The following is an 11,575-nucleotide window of genomic DNA, read 5'->3' as shown; positions in this document are numbered from 1 at the left end:
GCATGGTACCGGTCAACAGTAACAGACAGTACTGCGTCCTTGGTACAAAAAGGTTGGGGACTACTGCTATAGTCAAGTATTCAACTGACCTAATGTTTAACCTAAATGTTTTAGGATAAAAACAAATAAAAATACTTAGAGAATACATGGATAGTTAGGTTTTCTGTTTTCAATGCTAACTAAAATCGCTGTGTTCAAGCCACAAATATATTTATATAATTATTTGTTTGTCGTAAACAATGTGATTTTTCATTACTTCATTATTTCTGAGTTGCTCCTGATGCTGGGAGATTTTTGAAGCTGCATCCTTAGCTCTGTGTTCTGCCGCCTCAGAATGTCAACCTCAGGAGTAAGCTTGTAAACCTCCTTAAGGACCTCAAGGTACTGCTTTAAAGTCCTTTCTATTTCTTCCCAGAGTTTGACTTTCTCTTCACAGACAATGTTGCCCAAACTTTCCCAAAACTCTTTGTCCCTTGCTTGTTGACCCATGATCACTAGATAGGTCACATCTTGCTTGATAAAACTTTTAAGAGCAGGCAGGATATAATTAGGATTGATAAGGTCTGCCGTCAGGAAAGATGTAGACCTGGTTCCCAATGCTGCTGCTGTTTTGGCACAAGATTTACCAAGTGGACCACACAGTTCTCCTGCTTCTCTTTGGCTATATTTTATGAAATAGTTGGCCACCTTAGGCAAATCCATTTCACTGATGCAACAAGTTGTAAGTAGAGACTCCCACTTCTCATCCTCATCCATGTCTTCGTCGACTAAAATGCCTGCTTCATCCAACAGCATCTCCCTCACTTTTTCAAGTGTCTCATCTGGGATTTCTGTGAAGGCCACCACGGGTCGTTTCCAAGGTATGCCTTGGTACCACTTGCATATAAGTGAGTCAATTTCTAAAGCCTTGTCAACTAATTGTTTGACCTCTTCTTCTACAGTTTCCACCATTTCCTCATATGTCTTTTCATCAGCCACTGCAATGTTTTTTGTTTTTCCCTGTAGATGCTCATATTGTTTAATGTTATATTGATAGTTTTTCGACAAATACCTAATCCTCTTGACCGTCTGATTGGCTTGTTCTGGGTCATGGCTTTGGTCATCATTCTCAGTCTGTAAACCGGCAATCCTCGTATTCTGATGGGCCTCCAAATCATACCTTTCATTTGTCTTTTTAAGACTGGTCATTGTATAGCTAGCACGTATTTTTTGATGCTCTCTCACCAGTAGCTGCAGGTTTGCATCCTGCTCTATCTTGACCATGGCTTGTGTTTCCATGTTCTCAAGTATAAGACATTGTATTTTCTCATCATAGTTGGTAACTTGTTTCCTCCTTTCTGTCAGCATCTCTAGCTCTGCAGCGTAGAATTCCTTCTGTTGTCGTTCCCATTCCTGCCGAGCTGTTGCATGTATGGTTGCATTGTTCTCCTGGTTACTATTCTCAGTGTTGGTGAGATTGCTTCTGTACCTTTCGATCAGATTTCTAATCTGATCATCCATCTTTTCCATCATTTGGTCCCTTTCCTCTGTCTGTGTCATAAGGTCTTTGACAAAGTGATCACCTGCAAGCATCAGGTCCCACTGAAGATCATTTATGATTTTCTTTTTTTCTTCTAATAGCTGCACCACCAGCTGCTGCTGACTTCTCAAAGCTAGTCGTAGCTCCTGGGGACTACTTACTTTCTCTTTAGCCAATGACCAGCCTCTCAGGAGATCTTCAAATTTTTCATGGCTAGACCTTAAATATTGTCCCAGTAATTCCAGTCTAATTTTGCAAACATCATCAATTTCTCTTCTTCGCACTGACTCTCTAGTATCAACCCCATTTTGAATGTCCTCCAAGAATTTAGTCAGTGGACTCTGCAGATCTGTTTCCTGAGACAAACTGTCCGATTCCTCATTGTCAGACTCCTCCTCACTGATATCATCAGCATCATCAGAATCCCCTAGTGATTCATTATAGTCATCGTCAGATGAAAAAGAGCTTACACTCTTCTTACGCTCTTCTTGATCTAAATTTCTTTCTTCCATAATAAGGGTTTTTAGTAAGAAAAATGAAGGACACAAATGGAAATCCAAAATGTGAAAATAATATAAAAAAAGTTGCCGTATTAAAAAGCTGGTTTCAACTTGTTATTTTATTGTTATTGAGTGTTATCATGTATTATGACTTTGACACCACGAACGAAAGCTTTACAAAAGCTAGCATTCTATTAACCCTGTGGCCAATCCAGGGTCTTTAAACCTTTTATACACATGAAAGTATAATAATGATGTTGGTGTCGATGATGTCATGTCATGAGTGTCTTTCTCATGTATATCTTGGCTCTCCAGTTTTTACATCATTATTTATGACTGATTTAACAAAACACAATTTTGGTTGGTTGTACCATTGCTGCTGTTCAATTTGATGTGACAATGAATTATATCCCCATCTTCACTGAAGTCTATAAATATTTGTGCATCACTATGTAATTTTAGATAAACTGTTAACTGTCAGTGGCGCTTTGGCCCAGAGGCAATGTCCCTGTCATTGGTGTGGAACCCCAGGGTTCACCTCCTGGGCAAGATCAAATCCCAGCTAGGGCGGTTGGTACCTTCCAGTGGACTCACCACCTGCAGGAAGGTTTGGGGGGTTTGTACGGTGCAATGTGATTTGGGTGGCGACCCGGTAACGGATAAGCGAATGCAAATGGATGGATGGATGGATGGATGGATGTTAAATGTCAAGGTAAATATGGTATGAAATCTTTGAAAGTGAAAGTGAATTATTTGTCATTGTGACACAGCACACTGCACACACAACGAAATGTGACCTCTGTTTTTAACCCATCACCAACGTGAACAGTGAGCAGTGTGTGGGAATAGTGCCATGCTCAGGGCTAAGCCACCACTGCACCTGGGGAAAGACTACTTAACATTTTATAATTTCAGTACACAACAACAACAATATTAATAATACTACTACTAATAATAATGTCATATTTTGGACACAATAAATGCACCGTGTAAACATTTTAGGGAACTTATTGTTACTTTTTGTTTTAATTGTCTCATTAATTGTCAATTGTTTTCCATTCACTTGTCCTCTACCAGTTGACAGGCAGCTTGAACTTAACGGGTCTTTTTCATGCTCGTTCATCTGACCCGTTCATTTGTCATGGGACAGGCAGCTCGAACTAAACGGGTCTTTTTGTTTCTCGTTCATCCAACCCGTTCACATGTCTCGTTCCATTTATCGCGTGGCGAGCAGTACATTCGTTCTCGGATCTCGTTCATTTGTCACGTGACAGCTACCTAGTTATTGTTGCACTTAAACAACAATGGCAGGGAGGATGCAGGACACAAGTCACTTTATTGTAGTGTGTATTTTCTTTCTTAGGTTTTCACATGGTTTGAATTGCATGTGGCATTTTATGTATGATACTTTGTTAGCTGAAGCAAACCATGTTGCCTTGAGTGTTTAGTGTTTTGAGAACGGCGGCCTTCTTTACAATGCCTGGATGAGGGCTACAGCACCACCTGCTGTAAAAAATGAACGAAATGACTCACTCAAGATTCATTCAATTAAAAGTAAAAGAGCCGAGTCAGTAAAAAGACCCATCACTAGTAACAACAAATACTGTATATCTTGGCCCCCCAGTTTTTACATCATTATTTATGACTGCCTTTGATCTATATCTGTGTTTGCATGATGATAAAATTCCTTTGATGAATTTTAAGGGCAAAAATTTTACAAAAGTTACAAATAACAAATGGCAAAAGGCTAACACATTTGTCAATCTCTGTAAAAGAAGGAAGAGTAGAAAAGAGAATGCAAGATAAGGCCAGTAAAGACACAAAGTTAAGGTCAAATAACATTTTTATGTACCAACCACACAAATTTTAAACACAACAGGCAAGGACACTAAAATCAGCTGCCAAATACAGCGTAATTGACCCATCAAGATACCAAAATGCCACATATAATAGACATTATCGACATTACTTACTTTCAAGTGCATGTAATTATATTATATAACTACATTATTTTTGCAGCTTTATAAGTGTGCTTACTTAATTTTTCCATAATTTTGCTCTTCAGAAATGGGCAACAAATCTTCAAGAAAGAGACCGAAATTCATTAAATGGTTTTGGTCTTTTTTTATGATGGCAGGGATAATGACATCCACCATTGGCCTAAAGACAAATAGCAATTTGTCTAACTACAATGTGGCTACAGGAGAAAACATTAGCCATGGATGTCAGTTCACCCCAGTTCCGTTTCACATGGGTGCTTTGTTAATTGAATGGATCTTCAGTCCTGCAGGCGGACTAATGGCAGAAAACATAATCTCTTTTTTAAATGACACAACTGGTCATCGAAATATGTGTTTTCAAATCAGGATACATTTTTCTTCTCTAAATCCTAGAGACACTGATGCTTCTTTAACCCTAAGTGACCTCAGAATTACTAATTCAGGCATATACAAACTTAAGGTGAGAAATCCTAGCAGACTGCAAACCAAGAAAGTGTACCTAACAATAATGGAGAAGATATCCAAACCACTTTGTGGTCTGTCTAATGACTTTGAGGTAGGCAGGGATCTAAAACTAAAGTGCAGAATCTTACCAGGATCTCATTTATGGATTTCAAAATGGGAAAAAATGTCTGAACATTTGCCACACAGCACTAAATTTGGATTCCATGGTTACTTGTATATAAAAAACATCACAGAAATCGACTTAAGAACCTTCCAATGTGCTGCTAAAAACAATATTGGAAGAAGTCAGAAAAACTGTGAACTCCTTCTATCCTATCCTTATAAGAAAGATAACACTGTCAGAACAGTAGGGATTAATCAATTTACAGCAATGGGTATTGGAATACGACCCATTCCTAAAACTGAGGCCTTTTCACCAAGCAAGGCAGGAACTGCAGTGAGTAATCTCACCACAATTAAAGGTCAATGGTTAAATCAGATCCATGAGCCAGAATATGGGATCTCATTGTCACAGAAAATGGGAGGAAGAAAAGTCAGTAGATTAATTAAAGTCAACAAAGAAAGTGACTTTCCTCAGCCAGAACCTAAGATGTCATTACCTCTAAATACAACAAGAACCACAGATGGTACTCAAAACACAGTAAAAGTTGGAGGATCCAGTCACCATTTTCGATCTACATCAGCACTGATGGCGGTAGCATTGTTCTGTCCAGCAATGGTCATCGTCGCCATCATCACAGACACAGCTGTCTTTTGCTGCTGCAAAAAGAAACAAGAGAATCAGTTTATGACTGTTGGAAGACCTCCCCATAAATCAGAGCAAATGAGGGCTCATCACAATTCACAGGTAATGAGAACAGTTTACTGCAGCCAGATGATTCTGGAGGTACACAATTAAATGCTCAATATTAATAAATGGAAATTGCATAATGGTTTTCTTTAAGCTAGGAAATTGTGAGAACGTTGATCATAGGACAGGAAAACTCTCGGGTTTTGTCAGTGTAGACACAACGGTTAGTAATAAAAAAAACTGTTTCTTAAAGTTCATAAATAGTTTGTTTTTGATTATTTAATTTGGTAACATTTCCTTTAGTTAAATGTGATTCATTTTCTTCTTAGATAAATAAAAAAGCAATGGGTGACGCAAAGGTAGAAAAGATCTCAGTAAAACTGAACCAAAGAGAGTTATCTTTTATAGGAGATTTTAAAGGTAAGAACTTATGCACAGAAAAGCACAACATATTAATGTTTAACTAAACTACTATAGATATGTTTATTTTAACAGTTGATCGAAATTCTTTTTGCATTTTAGGTGTTCACATTTCTAAAGAGATGTACGTGTAGTGAAAGTGAATTATTCGTCATTGTGACACAGCACACCACTGCACACACAACGAAATGTGACCCTGATGTAACTCATCACCAAAGTGAACAGTGGGCAGCTTATAAGCACCCGGGGAGCAGTGTGTGGGGACGGTGCCATGCTCAAAGCACCTCAGTGGTAACTTGGCAGTTGGTGGACTTGAACCAGCAGCCACCTTTTCCCCTCTCATTAACAACAGGCTTTTTCAATCTAAAGAGCAACCAATCTTAGACATAGTAAGTTGAACTTTCTACATCACTGAACAGAAAGTGAGCAGAGCTTTTAATCTCTCTTATTCTCATTCACCCAGGTCATATTATCCAAAGAGTTTAGTTGTAAGCAACTGAACTTCTTCTTGGAGCTTGAAAGACGCTTCGCTCCTCAACGGAGGACCTTCATCAGTTTCTGGTTGATGTAAGAGGGAACACTAGTAGTTTTCTAGTTGTGTTATTTTGGTCATAAGTGTGATGTGATGTAGAAATGCATATTACATATTCATTTTATAACCCTTATTGTTACTAAAGTTATCAATGATGCGATGAAACCGATGAAGCCTACAATGTGTTGAATCTTTGCAGAATTTGGAAATGGCCAATCACAACAAGCCCTGAAGTATAGCTCGTGTTGGAATACTGCTGTTCATTTGATATACAGCACTCCTACTGTGGTTTTATATTTGGAACTACAAAACCCTATATTAGAAAAACATGCATAAGTGTACACACACACACACACATACAGTGGGTAAGAAAGTATTTAGACCCCCTTATCATATAAGTTCATTTGTTTTCCTCATTAATATACACACAGCACCCCATATTGACAGAAAAACACAGCCATTTTTCCAGATGTATTAAAAAAGAAAAACTGAAAAATCACATGGTCATAAGTACTTAGACCATTTGCTCAGTATTTTGTAGAAGCACCATTTTAGCTCTCATGTGTCTGTATTAATACTGGGAGTCCTTTTGTCGATGTTCAGTTCTTGGCAGCGACATAAATTGACATAAATCGTAACATACATACAATTACATAGTACATATTACATAGTACATATTGCAAAAATTTATGTAGCGCCCTTAGCAGTTCTTGAAATAAAAAACTCCGCTTAGCTGAGCAACATCTTTCAGCTCACTTAGGTAAGTCTGAGTCAAGCTAGAACCTCTGTCTGCTGTGTACAGCTCAGACAAGAGCTCAATGTGGTGGATGACCTTTGGATTGCTAGATCAGTGTTACCCAAACTTTAGACATAGACATTATTTGTAAACTCCTGGGAAACATGATGCGAGACGACCCCATCTGTTGCGACCTACCTGAGAGTCACGACCCAGTCTTTGGGAAACAATGTGCTGGAGGGTCTATCAACAGATAAGACCTCCTTAAGATAATCAATAGCTCCACCTGAACTATATACAGAGAGTGATTTGTGAGTGATTCGTGAGTTCAATATGAACAAATATTTAATATGACTCGCTAGTCACTAGTCACAAATCTTTCATATGACTCGGGAGTCACGAGATATATAAAAGTAAAATTATTTTTCAACGAATCACTCGCGAACGACACATCACTACTAGCAACTAGCAACATCTCTCTCTTTCTCTCTCTTATACGACCACTCGTGTACACACGCACACAAGTGCACACACACACACCTACACACACACTTATGCCTTGTTTTGTTGTTATGATCATTGTGTATGTGTTCAATCACCGTCATTAACTTGACAGTGTTGTATAAATAAATTTAATTATTTTTGTTAACTGTGTTTGTCTGTGTTGTTACTTTATTCATTGAAGCCACTCAATTTGCCAAGAACTCCTTCAGATATTTAATTGTTATTAAATACTATTGATTGTAGTATACGTGTAATACTCCAAGTAATACATTATTGCTATATTAGTAGGCTAACGTAATAATTAAAGATAACTTTAATGTTAAAGCATTGTGGATGCTCAGCCCAGATGCAAGAGATTGCATGATCAAAAGGTGTTAGTAAATTATTGCCATGAAAACTGACATGTTTCTGACAAGTTAAAGCAGCAACAAAAACAAAAAAATAGCATGCAAATAAATAATTTACCAATAAAATTGTGATCAATTTATGAAAAAAAAACCCAACATTTTTTTGTGACGGCAGACACAAAGTGAATGTGCAAGAGATAACTAGTAGTTCAAGTCATCCTGTTCTCATACTGTGTATTGGAGGCATTTTTTGCTCCACTGAAAGACACACCATCCTTCCAATATCCATGTAAGAAAATATAGTCATGTATATTTGAAAGGGTGTCTCTAAGCTTTGCTACAGACTGCTAAACAACGTACTGTCAGCTCAGTTCTTCCAGTAATTAATACAATAAAAATATACCCATAAGTTCAAGTCCCCTAATTAAATAACTAGTTCATGCAGGAAAAAAAAATGAAATAAACTAGCCATCTTTTATTTCTTCTGATGGCCAAATGCTCTGCAGCATGTTAGGAGATCAGTTTTTGTTACCATGGTGACCAGCGATAAGGAAAAGTGAACCAGCACTGTAAACCCTGTCGAATGATTTAACCTGAAGATCCTGAATTCTGAATGGTACTATTTTGTGCCGATCTTCCTGTGGGATTGTGAATGTGCACCATTGCTTATTTAATAAAATAGTCACACAGTATATACCATAAAGTCTCAGGTTATAACAGATGTAACATAAGTCCATAGTAGTAACAGCCTTTACGATTGAAATTGAAAACAGTATTTTTTCCCCCACGCAGGTTATTTTTATATTCCAGTTTGTTTCATGTAAGCTGCTAACATAGTGGGTCTCTGCGTTAAATTAAATAATATATCTGGTCCAATGTCCAAGTGTGATTGTATTTTCTCCTCATGTACGACTGTAATTGTTATACAAAGGCATGTGGTCAGAGCCGCGCTGATTTTCCCTCTGTCTGTTTTAACACAGTGGAGAAGTGGTTGGTGAGGCTAAAGGAATAAAGATGATCCTTTAAAGGATCGCTTTGATCTAGGAGCCACATATAGCCTAATTAGTGGGCTAATTAATACTGAGATCAGAACAATCATAACATAATTACTAGGGATGCACTGGTATTTAAAATAACATTTTTTTTCTTTTTGTTATAGAAAATAACAACAAATAACAAAATAATGTGGCACAAAAAAAACTTTAAATTAAAAAAAAAATTCAATTTTAAGAAAACATTTAATATAACCTTAATTGACGTGCCATTTCAAAGGAAATTCTGAGTGCCCTTCACAACATAGGCTTAATAGAAATAAAACATGTTATCACTCAAATAAACTTTGGGAAAATGGAACATCCTCCAGCTGTTCAATGGCACAGTAAAATGACATGGTTCTGCCATACAGTTTTTATTTAGCAATCATACGACCCTAGAGAGATGCCAAGTCATTTCTGTGACAATAGGAGTGCAGCTGTAATCTAACAGCCCATTCTGCTGAAACAAAAAATACCTGCAAAACTATGGAAGACAATCGGTCTATGAAGATTCTCAGTCATCCAGGTCCATGGTTAAGGTTAAAGAGTTGCCTTGGATGAGAGACGTTTCGTCTCTCATCCAAGAGTCTTCTTCAGTTCTAACTGGTGAAGGGGGAGTACAGCACATCGGTACCATAAGTCAAATTAAAATAGATCGCAGACATCGATGTCAACGTAGCTGCTCTGGCTAACTTGCTCTCAGTCCTCCAGCGACTGGACGCAGTGGTCCCTGAAACACCTTTTTTCGTATTGATAATCCATCTTTTGCTAGCGCTCATCCTAACTGTTCTCTCCTCCTCCTCCCGCTGAGACAAAATGGATGCGATTTTCAAAATTACATTCGTGATTAGACTACACAAATTGTGACTACTGTTCAACAGTCTCCGATTAAGCTGTCTGGATTGGTTGTTCGTGAATGCTGATTGCTGATTGGTTGCCGAATTCTTTCGTGTCTTTTGAATTTTTTAGCACTTCACAACCCACCAACACTTAATAAACACATTTCCTGACCTTTTTAATAATTCATTTTCTGACCTCATTAGTCAACTAATGTATTGCTACACTAAGCAAAACAGACTGATAACCTTATTTTGAATAAGTTATTTTTCAATGTTGTTAGCGACACTTCTTCACTGCAACAAAGTATTGTTGAAAGCTATGGCAACAGATCACTAACAGAATAAAAGTGTCTTTCTGCCAGTCGGAAAGATTCAGTGTAGCACTACAGTATTTCCATCTTCCAATCTAAAACTTTACCACACAGAAAGGGTGCGCGCACGCCTCTTCTATCCACTGTGACGTTTAGCTATGTTTTAATATATTTTTACATTAACATTTTATAAATCAAATATATATTTAATATATTTCAGTTTATATAAAAATATGCGTGTTTGTATATATCGCTCTACTATTTAAATACTTCAACTTGCCTTAAAACAAGGTCACATACTGTGACAGCATGATAACAGCAATGGGTGAGAAGACGTGACGGTGGAAACACAAGCATTTAGTCTGAATCATTTATGAACACTGTAAACTGACTCCTCACACTGACACCTTGTTACCAACCATATATCACCGAAGCTGGACAGACTTCTCAGTTATTATGTCTCCTTTTTCACATTCTTGGCTTATCTTTGGCTATTTAGAATTGTGGGTGTTGCGTTGAAATCCTGACTGAATATTGCTGAAGGTTGAGCCTGAACCCATTGTTAATACATTGTTGTATTAAATGTAACAGACTTCAGTGGCCTACACTGAAACTCAGGCTCTACGTATGAGCACACAGCTTAGTGTCATTAGCAAATTGGGCCATGCCTGTCAAAATGAACCTCGACAAGTTTTCGTAAGATGTTTTATCTGCTTAGTGATCTGCTTAGTGATGTGGGTTGACCTAAGCAACACTCATTATGTCATGTGGTGGGGCAGTGCTGGCTTGGTGGTTAAGGAAGTGGTGTCTGGCCCGAAAGGTTTCAGATTCAAGTCCACCAGGGGCTAAGGTACTACTAAGGTGCACTGAGCATGATACCATCCCCACATACTGCTCCCCGGGCTGCCCCCTGTGTCGTCACAAAGACAAGAAGTTCATTTTCCTCAAAATATAACTTAAACAGAGTTTGTCATAAACAAACTTAAAATAGCCTGTTAGCATTTTTCTACATTGGTAACAATCCTAATTATAAAAAGACATTTTGTGTCACTTCCAATAAATCTGACAGATCATCAGTTTTTACCACTACTACTGATAATATATATACAATTTACTACAACAACAATAATAATAGTCCTAAACATTATTGTGATCATAGCATGTACGTAAATTGTAAACACTTGTTTATTACAATTCTAATTTGGGATGTAATGGTAGGTCAAAGCTATGTTTTGGGGCAGCGACAGAAGGTTCAACCTGTAGTGCAGGTTAGAAAATGTAGTAATTTTGATCGCGTGTTCCATCATGCGCATACCGATCTTAGTGGTGGTGGTGGTGTTGGTATATAGAATCAGTGCATTTTAATGAATATCTTAAGAAACACAAGTTTTATTAAACATCTATTTAACTCCATATATATATACATATATATACACATATATATATATATACACACATTATATATACACACATATATATATGTAGTGGCGCTTTGGCCAAGAGGCAATGTCTCTGTCATTGGTGTGGAATCCCAGGTTTCCTGGGCAAGTTCGAATCCCGGTTAGGGCGGTTGGTACC

The 11,575-nt window shown here is 37.7% G+C and overlaps 2 protein-coding genes across 4 annotated transcripts; one reads left to right on the top strand and one right to left on the bottom strand.

Moving 5' to 3' along the window:
• Positions 1–58: 58 nt before the first annotated feature.
• Positions 59–2,226, bottom strand: LOC103390507 (dynein regulatory complex protein 1-like). The gene has a single exon (XM_008326391.3). The coding sequence runs from the start codon at positions 2,029–2,031 to the stop codon at positions 253–255; it is 1,779 nt and encodes a 592-aa protein (XP_008324613.1). The 5' UTR covers positions 2,032–2,226; the 3' UTR covers positions 59–252.
• A 1,494-nt stretch (positions 2,227–3,720) lies between these two features.
• LOC103390508 (uncharacterized) lies at positions 3,721–6,687 on the top strand. Of its 3 annotated transcripts, XR_003052103.1 has the most exons (4): positions 3,721–3,849; positions 4,085–5,331; positions 5,604–6,261; positions 6,426–6,687. XR_003052103.1 is itself a non-coding variant. In XM_025063475.1 (3 exons), exons 2-3 carry the CDS (start codon positions 4,087–4,089, stop codon positions 5,739–5,741), a joined length of 1,383 nt encoding a protein of 460 aa, XP_024919243.1. In that variant the 5' UTR covers positions 3,721–3,849; positions 4,085–4,086; the 3' UTR covers positions 5,742–6,687. The 3 variants fall into 3 exon arrangements, 2 of the variants coding, with proteins under 2 accessions (XP_024919243.1, XP_024919244.1); XM_025063475.1 differs by having other exon boundaries at positions 5,604–6,687; XM_025063476.1 differs by lacking the exon at positions 3,721–3,849 and having other exon boundaries at positions 3,904–5,331; positions 5,604–6,687.
• Positions 6,688–11,575: the final 4,888 nt, after the last annotated feature.

This window comes from Cynoglossus semilaevis, chromosome 15 (genome assembly GCF_000523025.1).
Source record: "Cynoglossus semilaevis isolate Cse_v1.0 chromosome 15, Cse_v1.0, whole genome shotgun sequence".
Taxonomy (NCBI): Eukaryota; Metazoa; Chordata; class Actinopteri; order Pleuronectiformes; family Cynoglossidae; genus Cynoglossus; species Cynoglossus semilaevis.
This window is presented reverse-complemented; position numbering and strand designations above follow the sequence as displayed.